The 17,221-nt window shown below is 40.1% G+C and overlaps 1 protein-coding gene across 5 annotated transcripts in view; it reads right to left on the bottom strand.

The window, feature by feature from the left end:
• CFAP70 (cilia and flagella associated protein 70) overlaps positions 1 to 17,221 on the bottom strand; it is an 87,612-nt gene that overhangs the window by 30,090 nt on the left and 40,301 nt on the right. For all 5 annotated transcript variants that reach the window (XR_010935943.1, XM_067710577.1, XM_067710576.1 and 2 more), the window contains 9 exons: positions 15,044 to 15,214; positions 14,045 to 14,125; positions 12,370 to 12,461; positions 9,810 to 9,870; positions 9,293 to 9,487; positions 7,153 to 7,284; positions 2,486 to 2,611; positions 297 to 430; positions 60 to 175 (listed from right to left, as the gene is read on the bottom strand). Coding sequence is in view for 4 of the 5 variants with exons in the window: in XM_067710577.1 (XP_067566678.1) it covers positions 60 to 175; positions 297 to 430; positions 2,486 to 2,611; positions 7,153 to 7,284; positions 9,293 to 9,487; positions 9,810 to 9,870; positions 12,370 to 12,461; positions 14,045 to 14,125; positions 15,044 to 15,214 (1,108 nt within the window). In the remaining variant the exon portion in view is untranslated. The remainder of the gene's footprint in view (positions 1 to 59; positions 176 to 296; positions 431 to 2,485; positions 2,612 to 7,152; positions 7,285 to 9,292; positions 9,488 to 9,809; positions 9,871 to 12,369; positions 12,462 to 14,044; positions 14,126 to 15,043; positions 15,215 to 17,221) is intronic.

The raw sequence follows: 17,221 nt of genomic DNA, 5'->3' as shown, positions 1-17,221 counted from the left end.
AGAAAGGGAAAATCTTCTAATGAAAGAAAACACATTCATATCACAGGAAAATATCAAACCAAGTAAAGTCCAGGCTACAACATTAGTTGGCTCCAAGCAAGTAGCATCTTCAAAGAAAATTTCTGCCTGTTCATAGTTCTCCATCAGGACAGCCAGGACACCACACAGCAACAAGCTGAGAAGAGACCACCAACATGATTAACAACATGGTCCCATGTCACAGTCATGGAACGAAGACAATTTCATATAGAAGCTTATCTGCTCCTACTCATTCCTTATCTCCCTTCCAACCATACCTGTGGATATGATTCTGGTTCAGGGAAAGGGCTTTCCGAAAACACTCTTGTGCTTTGATATTGTCTTCAGTTAGGAGGCAGAAGGCACCGTAGTCCAGCCAGTGCTCCAGGTTCTGGGGCTCACGAACCAACCTCTATCACATGAAACATCAGGAGGACCAAGGTTATTGTGACGCTATGTCATATTCTTTATGCACACAACATCACACAGTAAGCACTCCATAAATACTATAAGCTCTATGAAAGTAGAAACTATGACTAAGAAGTCATAGAACAGTCCGAATGCCTAGAACAGTCACTCCTCTGGCTTATAGTATGTGGTCAATAAATATTTGATGAAATAATGTAAAAAATGAATCCTCAACTCATTGCTTCCTAGTGTCAGTGTTCTGGTCATCATACGCTCATCCAATTACTTGGGAACCAAAAGGTTCATTTTATATTTCATTTTAAAGATTTACATATCATCATTTCTGTCACAGTCTTGAGAATGCAAACATAAGCTTATCCACAAATATATAATAATAAAAGCAACTCATAATGAGTTAAAACTATAAAGCATTGCTGAAAGAAATTAAAGAAGACATAAACAAATGGAAATACATTCCATGTTCACAGATTGCAAGACTTAATATTGTTAAGATATCATACAGTCCAAAGCAATTTACAGATTCAATGCAACATCTATCAAAATTCCAATGCTGTGTTTTGCAGAAATATAAAAGCCCATTCTAAAGTTCATATGGAATCTTAAGGGACCCTGAATATCCAAAGCAATCTTAAAAAAGAGCAAAACTGGAAGACCCACACTTCCTGATTTCAAAACTTATAAAGCTATAGTAATCAGCCTGATACTGGTATAAAGACAGACATAGAGACCAAGGGAATAGAACAGAGAGCCCAGAAATAAATCGTAGCATATATGGTCAAATCACTTTTGACAAAGGTGACAAGACCATTCAATAGGGAAAGGACAGTCTTTTAAGCAAACTGTGCTAAGAAAACTGGATATCCACATGCAAAGATTGAAGTTGGACCCTTACCTAATACCATATACCAAAAATAACTCAAATGAATCAAAAACCTAAATGTAAGACCTAAAACTATAAAACTCTGAGAGGAAAACAGGGCAATAGCTTCACAACATTGGATTTGATTTTTCCTCCAGCTGGCTATGTTCCCATTAAGTACGCATTTTCCCCTCTCCCCACACCAAAACCTTTGCACCAGAGGAGGGGTGTCCTGAAGCAACTGGGGCCCATGTGCATACAGAGGTCCAATGCACTGCCTGTGTAGGCATCAGTGGCTCTTCTCAGATGCAACCCAGGGTCGAGTCTTTTCCCTGGTTGTGGTCCCCAGATCCAATGCTGCTGTGGCATGGTCTAAGTGGGGCTGGAACATTGGCTTGGCCTGGGCCCAGGTGCATGGTGAGGCAGCCATGGGAAACCTGGCAGCCAGTAGGGCAGACCTATCTCTGCCTTGCCTCAAGGGCAAGCCAGGACGCTTGCACCCCTCAGGAGCGGAGTCCAGGCTTCTCCAGCCTTTTTATCCGTCCCAGCAGTCCTCCAACCAGCCAAGGTGGCTTGTCTCCTCTGCATAGGAACCCAGGACTGGGATACCCAGTCTGTGGCTTGACCTACTTACTCCCCAGTGTGGGTATACACCAGTGCAATCTCCCCTTTCCTCTGAGTCCCCTCCGAGGGGCACAGATCCTAACCAGATCTCCCCTTCTACTTTTCTTCCCCTTCTACTCAATTGTGTGTGTATCTTTCTCAGAGCCTTGGTTGTACAGGAGTCCTTCTGCCAGTTTCCAGTTAGTTTTCACTGAGAATTGTTCTACATGTAGATGTATTTTTAATGTGTTCGTGGTGGGGAGGTGAGTTCCATGCCCTCTTACTTTGTCATCTTGATCTCTGCCTCTCGAGGTTCATTTTCTGCATATGGATAACCAACTGTTCTAACACAATTTTTTGAAAAGACTATCCTTTCTGCATTGAATTTGTAAACAACTTTGTTGAAAATATAATGGCCTTATTTGTGTGCACCTATATTTGGACTCTGTTTTATTGATCTATGTGTCTATCCTTTCACCAATAAGGTTGGATTTTAAACAATCAGAAACTACTCTTTATTATACCCATATTGTACAAATAGCAGTAATGACAACCACCAGAAAGATGTTTAATTACCTCTTCATAGTACACTGTTGCCATTTCATAGTTCTCATTGACTTCTGCTTCAAATGCAAAGAGTCGAAGCTGTTCACTGCTGGTATAAATGGTTGAAGGAGTGCCTTGGACATCATCTGGCATGGCCTTGTCATCATCAAGATATCAGGCAGACGAAATGAAGCAATTACAAGTAGAGAAGTTTTATAAGAATAAACCAAATGTGAGACTCTAGTCAAGATGTCAAAAATGATATTGAGGTTTCATACAGTCTTGCCAATACACTAAGAGAGTGAGAGTGAACCAAAGGATGAATATCAAGGGTGAAATAGAATCTCAGGGATCTGAGTACCAACAGTCTAAGCTCATGGAAGTGAGTAAAAAATTATTCAGGGCACAACTGCTCTCTTCAACCCTTAGGGCAGCCAGAATCCCTAAGTCACTTCTAACCTCAAACAGCTTCTTTCACTTTCTCTAGTGTACAGACAAATATTATCATTTTTTAGGTGTCATGACATGAAAAGGGTTGGCAAGAACTAGCTAGAGTCTTTAAACATCAAGAAAACACGAGCCCAGGGTAAATCTTTGGCAGCTACATCTACGTTGTCAGTGGGATATATAGACAGATAGATTCTACAAAGGAGACATTTTAGAAATAGCCAGAAAGGTAGAAGGAAAAATAATATATCCTATATACCCAGATAGGAAACCAAGTCTGGTAATAACAAGTAATCTCTTGGGCCAGACGCTATGGCCAGGGAAGACCCCCACCCCACCCCACCAAATTCTTTAACTACAAATAAAAATAATACCACTGACTTGAACAAGCAGAGTTACTAAGGAATGTGAAGAGTAAAGCTAAATTTGAGATGGGCCAAAGTAAGCTTTTGATCATTGATTAATGCCTCTGTTCTTTGTTCTTTTTAATTTTGGTGAGTTTGACCTCCAAATCCCTACAGCAACACACTGTCATGCCCAAACCAGAAATATTATACCTCTAATATCCACTCCCCAAACCCACATTACAAGCCTTCTCCCTTCTTGTCATTTAGTCCCCTTAAAACTCCTCTCTGACTTCCAATATGCTGATCATTTCCCAAATGGATAAGCCTGGACCTCATGATTTCTACTCATACTACTCTCTCACCAGCACACTCAAGTTCTGGGCATCCTTGTCCTTTTCCTGCACTTGCCCAGAAAACTCCCAAATTAAAACAATCCTACAATCGGATTTCTTCATTCTTAGACAGGAGCTGCTAACTGATCCTGAAGAAAACCGCATGCAGCTTTAGCTGAAGGCCTTTAATGCTCTCAGCAATCTACGTATTTGTCCTTGTTCAGCAACATTTTTCATAATGCTGTGCAGTATCTAAATTTTCTTCAAGCTTTTCATTCAACTCTTACCCCTTCACTTTCAGTAAAGGCGTTACTTCACAGAAGAAATAGAAATCATTAGGCAAAAAACCCCTCAGCTTTTGAATCCTACACCTGAATTGTTTCTTTTCAACTTCTCCCAGTCTGCTGACTCTTCCTAAACCTGTGGATGTTCTAAAGACTTTTCCATCTTAAAAAGAAAGTCTCGGGCTTCCCTGGTTGCGCATTGGTTGAGAGTCCGCCTGCCGATGCAGGGGACACGGGTTTGTGCCCCGGTCTGGGAAGATCCCACATGCCGCGGAGCGGCTGGGCCCGTGAGCCATGGCCGCTGAGCCTGCGCGTCTGGAGCCTGTGCTCCGCAACGGGAGAGGCCACAACAGTGAGAGGCCCGCGTACGGCAAAAAAAAAAAAGAAAATCTCTAATTTCTAGCTACTGCTTTCCTACTTCTTCCCTTCATCTTCCAACTTCCTGAATTAATATTCCACCTGCTTCCTAATCACTCATTTACTCTTCAATTCATTATCATTTGAATCCACATCATTAGCCCAATGAAACTGCTCTGTAAAGGTAACAACAACCTCCTTATTGCCAAATCCAATAAAAACCTTTCAGATTTTTTTCTTTTTTCCCCAGGTTTATCAAGATATAACTGACATATATCACTGTATACGCATATATTGACTTAACATATATTGTGAAATTACTACTGCAGAAAGTTTAGTTAGCGTTCATCATCTCATATAGATACAATAAAAAGAGAAAGCAAAAAAAGAAAAAAAAATTTGTCCTTGTAATGAGAACTCAGGATTTACTCTCAACAGTTTTCATATATACCACACAGCAGTGTTAACTATAGTCCTCATACTGTACATTACCTCCCTAGTACTTATTTATCTTGTAATTGGAAATTTGTACCTTTTGACCTCCTTTCTCCAATCTCCCCTCCCCCTACCCCAGATCTTGTTTTTCTTGAACTCCTCAGAGTATTTGACAATGGTGACCATTTTTTCTTCTTAAAATTTTCTTCCCTTAGATCCTGAAATACCACTGTCTTCTGGGTCTTTTGCCTTTTCAACAATTTACTTGCCTCCTTTATTAATTCTTTTACTCATCCATCCCTTAAATGTTGGTGTTTCCTAGGGTTTTGCCACCAGCTTGCTTTTCTCTCTACTCGTGCTTTTCTTGGCAGCTTCATCTATGACAACAGTTTGACTAGCACCTATATACTCAAGGCTCCCAAATCTAATCTCTAGCCCAGATCTCTCTCTTGAGCAAAACCCCACAAGAGTCAATGTTTAAAACTGAATTCAACATCACTTGCCTTCCACCAAATTTGCTTATGTTGTATTTCTTGTCCTAGTCAATGGTATTGCCAACTACCCAGTCACTGAGACTTAAACTTAAGAATCTTTGCTCTCTTTTCCTCCTTAGTATGTAATAACCAGTTAACATCACCAGTTCACCACCTCTAACCTCTAACTGGTTAACATCCCCAGTTCACCACCTCTAACTGCTATCAGAGTGCTTTTTGTAAAATGTAAATCTAATCATATTATTTCCCAGTATAAAATAATTAAATTTATTGCATCTAACTGCTAATAAGGGAAAAAGCCAAAACTTCTTTGTGTGGCATATAAGGCCTCCATCCACGCTCCTAGCTCCCCTACCAGGAACTGATCCCTGGCTTCATCGCCATTTTCTCTGTCACTCAACCACTTCAACCTCTGCTCCTGAACTATATGCAGTTTCTGTACATGCCATATTCTTCCAAGCTTCTAAGCCTTTATGATGTTCTCTATGACTCAAATGCTCTAAAACATCTACCTGGTGAGCTTCTTTTTAGCCTTCAAGGCCCAGGTCGAGTCACAGCTCCTCTGTGGATCTCAGGGTGAAGTTGATACTTTCTTTAGGCATCCCCTAACCTGCTCTACCACGGACACACCTTTGTCACAGCACTTACCTCACTCTACTGCAGTTATTTGTATTTTGTGCCTCTCTCCTCTACTAGACAGGGGCTCCTTGGGGACATAAGGCAACAGTAATTATCATCTCATGCTCAGTTCTCAATTGCTTTCCAAATCAAATCATCCAAATCATCTGTGCAGGATTGTTCTCTTAACCCTAGGATACTGGACACTCCTACCTCTTTCAGGAAGGCTGAACAGGTAAAAGAAAAAGTGACGGTGGCCGAGAAGAAAAAAACAGTGAAGGAAAGAACAAATAGAATAGAGACTTTGAGGGACTTCCCTGGTGGCACAGTGCGGTTAAGAATCCGCCTGCCAATGCAGGGGACACAGATTCGATCCCTGGTCCAGGAAGATCCTACATGCCGCAGATCAACTAAGCCTGTGCACCACAACTACTGAGCCTGTGCTCTAGAGCCGGCGAGCCACAATTACTGAGCCCATGCGCCCTAGAGCCTGCATGTCACGACTACTGGGCCCACGCGCCGCAACTACTGAAGCATGTGCACTCGAAGGCCCGCATGACGCAACTACTGAGCCCGTGTGCTGCAACTACTGAAGTCCACATGCCTAGAGCCCGTGCTCCACAGCAAGAGAAGCCACTGCAATGAAAAGCCCGCGCACTGCAATGAAGAGTAGCCCCCACTCACTGCAACTGGAGAAAGCCCTTGCACATCAACGAAGCCCCAACAAGGCCAAAAAAAAAAAAAAATCCACCCTTTCCTTTAACAAAAAAAAAGAATAGAGGCTTTGAGGATGCACAGCTGGTTACAGACTATCAGGGGGACAAAAACACTTTGATTTTGTCTTTGTTTTCAAACAAACCACAACTGCATACATAAAAAATGAGCAAATGAAGGCAAGATGTACGATGTACAAATATAAACAGACAAGTGGGAGGAGACCAGTCAGATAGAAAAGGCATATATGAAGTGTCATTGTCATTCAAGTATAATATCTGAAAACTCATAGTTTTTCTTTGTTTTGATTGTCAGTCTTGAAGAAAAAGTTGAGAACTGCACACATTCACAGAATAAATAGAATGATAATTTTTTTCCACAATTTACATAGCTGATTTTATTTTTTATCCATCAAATTTATGACAGTTATGAAATTAATATTTCTATGAAGTTGAAAAAGGATACCCCCTTATTTTCCCTAAAATTAGTCTTATAACTTAGGCAGTTTCTTATTCATCTTTGTGTTTTCAATGCCTAGCACAGAGCAGACACCCCAAAAAATGTTTGTGGAATTAAGGAAGAAAAGAAGCAAGAAAGGAAGGAATCATTGAGAGAAGACCCTGAGGACCTACAGAGAAAAGGAAGGGTTTTTAGCTCTGAAGCACCTACTTGATTTAAGGCCACATGCATCTGATCCACCAAGAAAACGTAGAGCTCACTAATAAATTTCTGCAGCTCCTCTTGGCTTTCAAATGCTGTTGTCTTCAAGTACTTCTCTCTCACAATCTTTACCACAGCATGCTGCAAAAGACACATATCACCATCTGATAACACAGTCTAGCACCATGCTAACAGCACAGGCCTCCCTTGAGTTTCTGATCTAAGGCTCATCAGAACTCCAGGAGGTGATTGATTTTCCCTGGTGACTGCTAGACTATTGGTTCTCTGATTTTCCCCCAATCAACATACTCCACATGGCTTTTCTTTTTTGTGTGTGTGTGTGCATTTTTTTTAACATCTTTATTGGGGTATAATTGCTTTACAATGGTGTGTTAGTTTCTGCTTTATAACAAAGTGAATCAGTTAGACATATACATATGTTCTCATATCTCTTCCCTCTTGCATCTCCCTCCCTCCCACCCTCCCTATCCCACCCCTCCAGGCGGTCACAAAGCACCAAGCTGATGTCTCTGTGCTATGCGGCTGCTTCCCACTAGATTTCTACTTTATGTTTGGTAGTGTATATATGTCCATGCCTCTCTCTCGCTTTGTCACAGCTCACCCTTCCCCCTCCCCATATCCTCCAGTCCATTCTCCAGTAGGTCTGTGTCTTTATTCCTGTCTTACCCCTAGGTTCTTCATGACATTTTTTTTTCTTAAATTCCATATGTATGTGTTAGCATACGGTATTTGTCTTTCTCTTTCTGACTTACTTCACTCTGTATGACAGACTCATCACCATCATCACCAATATGGTCAATGCAGGATTCATACTTTGTGAAGAGAGTCATAAAGCAAAAAAAACCTTAGCATTATGTTTATGCATTACATTTCTCATGGTGGCCACATGATTCAAGGGAGAAAAGGAGAAAGGCCTGATTTGAGAGTTTGGAGAATGGAATCCTGGTTCTAATTCTGCCACTGTGCAACCTCATAAATTATTTTACACTTGGTACTTCAGTTTCCTCATTTGTTAAATGGATATGTACTCCTGGTATTCCTATCTTACTTCAGAAGATGATTGAGAAGCCAAAGAGAAATAACAGGTGGTGAAATTTAAAATGCTGTACAAATAACATATTGCTATAGCCAGGACAGCGTCTTCTTTTTTCTCCCCTAAGTTAACATTATTGCCAGGCTTTGTACTAAGCACTTTGCATGCATTATCTTATTTAATTCTAATAATGACCCCATGTGATCATATTAATATCATCCCTCATTGTTAGGCAAAAAATTGAGGCTCAGAGTGGTAAGGTCACTTGAGACACAACTGAGATGTGAGTATGCCACCTGAGAATAGCCTCTTGCCTCCATGGATATCAGCTGTTTTTCCCTTTGTTACTTCCACGTGCTTTCTTCATATCTGTTTGGTATAGTATAGGGCACATAGTAAATGTACATAGAGAGGCAGTGCAGTGTAGCAGATGAGAATGTGAGTCTGGAGCCAGACTGCCTGAATTTGACCTTTGACCTTTGACGGGGTGACCAAAGACACCCCGACTTTGACCTTTACTAGCTCTGTGATCTTGGGCAAATTATTTAACCAACTAATGTTGCAATTCTCCATCTGTAAAATGGGGGTACCTATCTCATAGGGTTGTTGTGAGGATTAAATTAGTAAAGTATGAAGCATTTAAAAATGTATCTGGTATACAACAAATACTCAATAAATGTTAGCCATTATTATTTGGGAAATTATTATTAAGTAAATATTTCTCAAATCTTAGTGATTCTATGGACTAGGAAAAGGTTTGTAATGGGAGACAGAGATAATTAGTCATGGAATCAATACCAGGTACAGAGTTTCTGCCTGCTAGTGCAACACGAAATCTGGCCCCAAATCTGGCCTAACTTCAAGTGAAGAATTAGTTTCTTAAAAGCTTACACTCAGGACAGATACTGAACCATTCCAAGCCTCTACAGGAGTGGAAGGATGTCTCCAGACATTCTATCCTAGAGAACATAGCTCTTTGCACCAACAGCAAGAAAGGTAGAGCACAGCTGAACATAACCAGAGAAAAAATAACTAGGTATGTAGAGAAGATGCTTCATAAAAATCCATGGAATCATTAAATAAATTAATATTTACCTTGAGTTGTTCTTTAAAAGCAAAGTATTTTCCAGAGCAATTAAGTTCATAGTTGAGCTGGCACTTCTGCTCCTCTAGGGTTTCACTATCCAGATCACTCCCCACTTTGACTGCCTGTTTTCCAAACATCCTGTGATACTCATTCAGAATGGCTCTAGAAATGTTCTTGATCTGCATGTGGTAGTCACTCACCGCCTAGAAAAATACAAAATGTCTGGTAAAGAGGCCTCAAAGAGGTCAAGACATGGAATGGAAGTCTGAAACTGGATTGGGCTTTACATTCAATAATACTTTAGGTATAAATTGCCCTTTTCTTCCCAGCTCAGAAACCATCAGCCAAAGATTAAACACTGTATACTCTTCACTGAATGCCACTGGTCACAAATAGAAGCAGGAAGGAAAATATGTGAAGCTACAATTTCTCACCCCTTCTGGAAAACATACTGAAGAGCCCATGCATTATTTTCACATGGGTGTACTCAACATCTTAGAGTTTCACCTTGGCTTTTGTACTTGCCTTCTGAGCTCCTCCCGTCCGACGGGTAAGAGGAGGCCTTGGAGGTATCATTTCCTTGACCCTGTATCAGAAAAAAACAAAACAAAACTTTATTATATTCAGATTTATGTTCTTTTATTTCCCACCTCTTAAGGTCTAGGTGAGGGAGATCTAAGGTCAGTTGCCCGTCACACTTGAGCACTGAGCTATTCTTTCATGTAAGAACCTCGACGTGAACCTCAGAACAGTGTATGGCTGTGGACTAGATAGGAAGAAAGCCACTAAGCAGCTAGCTGGAAAGTAGCTAAGTTGCACTTCTGGCTAATTTGAGCCCTGGCTTTACCCTTACACATTTTTTTAAACTGTTGTACACAAGCTGCTTGACTCAGGGGTTAGAAAGAGATGGGTGTTAACGACTTTATATGTACTCAGTAGAGTCTCTGAAAGCACGAAGTTTTGGAAATATAAATGGTACAGGCAAGCGAAAGCTTTTCTTTCCTTTCCAACAGGATAAAAAGTATACTCTTGGTCATAATTTATAAGACTGCATTAAACTACAGTAATGATATCAAACTTTATGGTGAATAAGAAAATATATTTTATCACAGTCAAACTACTTATGCCAAAACCTCTACCTTCCATTTTCATGAGCTCTTACAAGAACCTAAAGGAAATTAAGTTATAGCTCTTTCTTCTTACAGTTTCACATTCCTACTGAGGTATACTACACTGCTTTGAAGTTTACAAAAAAATTCACAAATTCAATTTTTCTTTAATAGGTCCTATGTATGGGGGAATCCCCTGGCGGTCCAGTGCTTAAGACTTGGGGCTTTCGCTGCAGTGGCATGGGTTCAATCCCTGGTTGGGGAACTAAGACACTGCAAGCTGCATGGAACGGCCAGAAAAAAAAAAGTGAGAATAGGTCCTATGTAATTTTATACCTTGCTCATAATTCCTAATTTTAATTTTATTTATTTTAATAGATAATATATCCACATGATTCAAAACTTAAGACGTATGAAACAATATACAGTAAATTGTCTCCTTCCAACCTTGTTGTCCAGCCACCCAGTTTCCTCTCCAGAGACAACGTTATTCACTTATTCAAAATATATACTGAGTGCCTATTACCCATCAGGCACTTTTCTAGGTGCTGGGGATAGAGCATTAAACAGAGCAGACAAAAATTCTTGCCCTCATGGTGCTTACATTGTAGTCGGGGAAAATAGACAATAAATAACATAAATTGGTTAGTGATATGTGCCATAGAGAAAAATAGTGCAAGAAGGCAGATAGACTATGTTGGGGGCTGGGGGTGGTGGAGTTGGGGAGCATATTTCACCAGGGAAAGACTCAGTGAGATGACAGTACTTGAGTATGACCTGATGGAAGTGAGGAAACAAGTCATGTAGGTACCTGGGGTAAGGAAATTATAGGCAAAGCAAGCAACAAGTGTAAAAACCTTGGTGCAAGAGTGTGTCTGGCATGTGTGAGGAATAGTGAGAGGTCAGTTTGGCTGGACCAAAAAAAATGAGGACAAAATATATGCAGAATATGTAGGCCCTTGTAGGCCACTGTAAAGACTTTGAGTTTTACTCAGAGTGTGATGGGGAGTTGCTGGTAGTTTCTGAACAGAGGAGTCACATGAATTGACTTCCATTTTAATACAATCATTATAGAACTCTATAATAAGAATAAGTTGCCCAAATGTCCATCAACTGAAGACTAGAAAAACAAAATGTGGTATATTCATAGAATAAAATACCACTCAACAATAAGGAAATGAAGTACTGATACATGCTACAGTTTGGATGAATCTTGACAGCACTATGTTAGATAAAAGAAGTCAGTCAACGAAGACCACATATGGTATGATTCCATTTATATGAAATGTCTCAGAGTTGGCAAATCCATACAGACAAAAAAGTAGATAAGTGATTGCTTAGGACTGGGGTGCAGGGTGTTGGTGGGGAAATGGCATGAGAGTTGGAGGAAATGCAGAGGGATTGAGAATGTATATGGAGACATTACTCCCCATTTTATAGAGATAAAAAGGATATAAAGGAATGCTATGAATAATTACACATCAACAAACTGGATAATCTTGATGAAATGGATAACTTCCTAGAAACACAATCAAAGCACTGTGGTACAATATAAAAATAGTTCTAAAAAATTACATATATTTACATGTGACAAGGGTGTGTGTGTGTGTGTGTGTGTGTGTGTGTGTGTGTGTGTGTGTGTATAATATAGGGACTTTACAATAACTCCAGAAGGATAAGTACCAAGGTGTTAAAAGTGGTTATCACTGGGTGAGTAGAAAGAAATCTGGGTATTTTTAGATACTTTCTTGTTGATTTTTTTTTCCTTGCCTATCTTGAAATTCTCAATTTTTTTGTAATTGGCAACATACTGCTTTTATAACAAGAAAACAAAAGAAACTTATCTGAAAAAATAAAAACAGAAAACTGTCTGCTGCTTAGCCCAAGAAAAATTACATTTATGTGGACAAAATGACTTACTTTTATTTATACCTAAACTGTCTTGCAAAGCAAGTATGAGAACCATTGCTACACACCTTCTGGCTAGTTCCTCCGGCATTCGCTTTGGAACCAAGGCTTTGTCCAGCTCAATCTCCAACACAATGTATGTCCCTGCTTCTACATATTGCTGTAAAGACATTTTTCTCTAATTTATTCTTTCCAGAAAAACAGATATTTATGAAAAAATTTTAGTAACATAAGATAATGCTCACAATATAATAAGTGAGAAAATTGTGTATATAACTATATATAGTGTGATTCTGACTTAAAACATTTTTTACATAGAAAAATAACTGGAAAGAGAAATAGTAACACTGGTTATCTCTTGCAGAAAAAGGTTTTCAATTTTAATCTTGGAAACTTCTACCCCAGCTGAAGTCTTGTTTAATTTGTTCGATACTGTTCTTGGAATTGTTTCAAGTGAATGCAATTCTTTCTTCTACCAAACCTTTCAGGAGTCATGAAGAAATAACCTCATAACCGTCTGACATTCCCACCCACACCCTCTTAAGTGCCATCGATCAACTTCAACCTCATGGACATTTCTACCCAGATTCTTGCCAGCATCCTAACTATCAATACAACATGTCCAAAACTGAACTTATCATTTCCTCTATATCCATCTCTATTTTTACTTTTCTCTTAATGATTCTGTCATCTTTCCAGAAAGTGAGGCTTGAAACCTGAGTTATCTTTAACTTTTCTTCCTCAACACCCCAAAGCTTTCAAATTCCACACCCTGCCTCCACAGGTTTTTTACTTTCTTTACTACAATCCCTTCCCTAGATTAAACTGTCATCAACACTCATCTGTACTGTAAATAAAATCTATAAACTGACATCTGAAGATCCTACCACAACTTCAACCTCTTTCTTCCATATCCTGGCAAGAGTACTGCTCTGAAACACTCATGAGGTATTTTTTCTACGTGACTTAAAAAACTTCAGTGTGAGTCTCTATGATAAGGCTTAACAGTCTCTCATCATCTATACAATGAAGCCCAAACTTTCTAGCAAGCCTTTCAAAGTCTTTCTAAAACTCAACTCAGTCTCTGTCCTCTTTATCACCTCCTTCTAGAACCATTACTTTCATTTCTCTATACCATACACTGAATTAATTGATGTATCCTGAATTCTGCTACCTTCTTCGTGCCTTGACTCAAGCTGTTCTCTGGCCCTGAAATTCTTCTCCTGAAATTCATTTGGCAAAGGGCTCTCTTTATCTTTCACTACTTAGCTTCGATACCACCTCTTCCTGAAGTCTTCTGAGACTGCCCCATCTGACTCCTCTGAGGCCACATAGCACTTTCATTTGTACCTCTACTACAGCATTCATCAAGATTCTTACAGTTAGTTATGTACCAGTCTGTTTTGCCCACCAGAGTGTTGAGTGTCCTGAGGGCAAACAAATAAATGCTGCAGATGATGCATCTTTGCATCTCTCATAGTGCTTAATATAGCATAATTAATAAAAGACATAAATTTTTAGTGCTAGAAAGGACCTTGAAATTAATCTGGTATCCACTCCTTTTAGAGAGTCTCAACAAGACAAAGAATTTTACCCAAGGTCATAAACTAGTCGTGGCAAATATGGGATGGTTACTCAGATAACGAGCATTTTCCTGAGCATTTTCCACTATATCATACTATCTTGCTCAGTAAAGGACTGATGAATTTAAATTTAATTTTCAAACTCTTCATGCATAGTTACCTGTCCTTCTGGATTGTTGCAAAGAGAGGGTTCAACTTCCAAAGGAGTATCTGAGCTCTGAGATTTTATACTAGGTGCTTGCTGAAAGAAAATAAGCACACCTCAAAAATTCAATTCTTGGGACTTCCCTGGTGGCTCAGTGGTTAAGAATCTGCCTGCCAATGCAGGGGACATGGGTTCGAGCCCTGGTCTGGGAAGATACCACATGCCGTGGAGCAACTTAGCCCGTGAGCCACAACTACTGACCCTACCTTTTAGAGCCCACGAGCCACAATTACCGAAGCCTGCGTGCCTAGAGCCTATGCTCCACAACAAGAGAAGCCACCACGATGAGAAGCCCACGCAACACAACAAAGAGTAGCCCCCGCTCGCTGCAATTAGAGAACGCCCAGGTGCAGCAACGAAGACCCAACGCAGCCAAAATAAATAAATTAATTAATTAATTTTAAAAAATTAAATTCAATTCTTGGAACTTCCCTGGTGATCCAGTGGCTAAGGCTCTGCGCTCCCTATGCAGGGGTCCCGGGTTTGATCCCTGGTCAGGGAACTAGATCCCACATGCCGCAACTATGAGTTCATGTGCTGCAACTAAAGATCCTGTATGCTGCAACTGAAAGATCCCACATGCCGCAACTAAAAATTCCACATGCTGCAACTAAAGAAAAAAAAAAGATCCCACATGCTGCAATGAAGACCTGACACAGCCAAATAAATAAATATTTTTTAAAATAATAATTTTTTTTAATTATTAAAAAAATTCATCTAGCCCTCTCAAGTCCTCCACTTTGGGGAGCTTGTCCAGAAATTAATAAAGCTGGTTCTTTGACTTCTAAAAAAAAAAAATTCAATTCTTACATGGTCTCCACAATAGCAGAAGCAAGGACCATTATGTTGCATCAAAATGCAAGCTAAACTGAGGCAATTCACCAAATGAGAAATCAGTGCAAGCCTCTGGAATGTAACAAAACCAGCAAAATCATCACCTTCTCAACAACCTACCACATCCCCAGGCCTAGACCTTGCTTCCATATCCTTCTCTTTGACTGTTTTCTCTTCTTTCAGGTTCTTAGAAATAACTGGTTTGGACACTGGAGAATTAATTCCTCCTATTTTATTATTCTGAATCAAATGATGGCCAGTATCCCGGAACAAGCTAAATGAACACTTGGTCTGAAAAGAAAGAAAGAAACAAAAAAATGTAATGACTCACAGGCAAATGAAACAAACTCAGTAAAAACCCTCATTATTCATTAATATCATTTAGTTTTCTAGACAATTTCAATATGGTACAATCAGAGATGGATAGGAGAAGCAAAAAACAATTGCCTTGTTGTACTTGTTGAACAGGTGAAACCATCACAGAAACATAGCTGCCTACCCTGTTTTTTAAATTAATAAGAGAACTTTCAACCTGGCTTGATTTGGTGTCTCATAACTTATTACCAGAAAGCTTTTAAACTTTGACACATAATTTCAGATTAACTTTAAGTGGTAGAATTTATTTCTGTACAGGAAATATCATCTGTCTAAATACTACTGGCCTATCAATTATAATTTGAAGAATAGTGCAAGTTTAAAGTAAAAATTTGTATGGGAATATTCAAACTATAGATAAATAACTGGAAAAGAATCTTAAAATAATTTTTAAATTAAACAACATGGATGAATCTAAATGTAATTTATGCTAAGTGAAAGAAACAAGACCAAAAAAAACAAAAAACAAAAGAGGGGAGGAGTGGACAGAGGTGGGAGAGAAGGTTAACAGATGAGAATAATGGATATTTTCATTATCTTGATGGTGGTGATAGTTTCACAGATGCAAACCTACGTCAAAATTTTTAAATTATACACTGTACATATATGCAATTTATTGTATGTCAATTATACCTCAATAAACCTAAAAGACAGTCCAACAATATTAAAGAAAAATTATAAATAGTAAATATCACTCACAATCTTACCACCTCTACAGTAATTGCTGTATTTCATATATTCTAAGATGCAAACTTTTTCAAATTTTAACATCTCTGGAAGAGAGAACTTTACATGTAAGTGGTATTATACAATATGTAGTCATTTGTGTCTCCCTTTCATTCAGCGTGTTTTTGAGGTTCATCCATATTATAGCATGTATCAGTAGTTCACTTTTTTTTTCTTAATAAATTTATTCACAAAATATAGTGAGACTGTAGAGGGTCTGGGGGCTGTACACGGGCAGGGGCCTGGGGAGCTCTGTATATGGGGCCGGGAGACAAGGGAGCCTCCAGGTGGAAGGGTATTTTTTAATAAAAAAAATAATGGGAGGTACAACCACCCCCTCCCCCCTCCCTGATTAAAAAGACACAAAAATAGACATCTCTGAGGTAAATGGGGAGCCTGGGGGCTTAAGGGTGTTGAAAGGGTACTTCGTGTTTTCTGCCAACACTGGTCACACACTGGAGCATTCTCCGATCCTAGCTCTTCTTCCCTGGTGAAAAGGCTGAAGCTATCCCGCAGAGACACCTTGCCCCCAGCAAATCCTTTCTTGGGGATGGGCAGGAACAGGTCACAAAAAACCTCGGAGGTCGTGGAGTGATACCCACAGGCCTGGCACTTGAGACAACTTTTCAACTGGCCCACAAACAAGTCCACAATCTTGCTGTCCTCTCGCTCGAGGTAAGCTTCCCATTAGGTTGGCTCAGTTGTCACCACTTAACTCAGGTTCTAGCAGAGCCCCTCCGCAGCAGGGTGGGTAGGGAGCTGGACTATTGGCCAGAACTGGTGGAGCCCGGCGGCCTCGTCAGTTGATTTCGAAGTGTAGCAGCTCCATGAGGAGCTTCAGAAACTCTTGGGCATCCTGCTGGCTGTATCCAGAGAAGGAGGGAACATATTTCTGGAAGACACCTCGGAATCGAGTAGGATTCACAGCTTCGCAGGAGTCAGGGTGCCACAGGGCACCAATCACATCTGCAAAGCCTTCAGAGTTCACTTTTTTTCTTTTTTTTTTGCAGTACGCGGGCCTCTCACTGTTGTGGCCTCTCCCGTTGCTGAGCACAGGCTCCGGACGCGCAGGCTCAGCGGCCATGGCTCACGGGCCCAGCCGCTCCGTGGCATGTGGGATCTTCCCGGACCGGGGCACGAACCCGTGTCCCTTGCATCCGCAGGCGGACTCTCAACCACTGTGCCACCAGGGAAGCC

This window comes from Pseudorca crassidens, chromosome 16 (genome assembly GCF_039906515.1).
Source record: "Pseudorca crassidens isolate mPseCra1 chromosome 16, mPseCra1.hap1, whole genome shotgun sequence".
In the NCBI taxonomy this organism is placed as follows: Eukaryota; Metazoa; Chordata; class Mammalia; order Artiodactyla; family Delphinidae; genus Pseudorca; species Pseudorca crassidens.
Note: the sequence above shows the minus strand (reverse complement) of the source record. Positions and strands in the feature narration are given on the sequence as shown.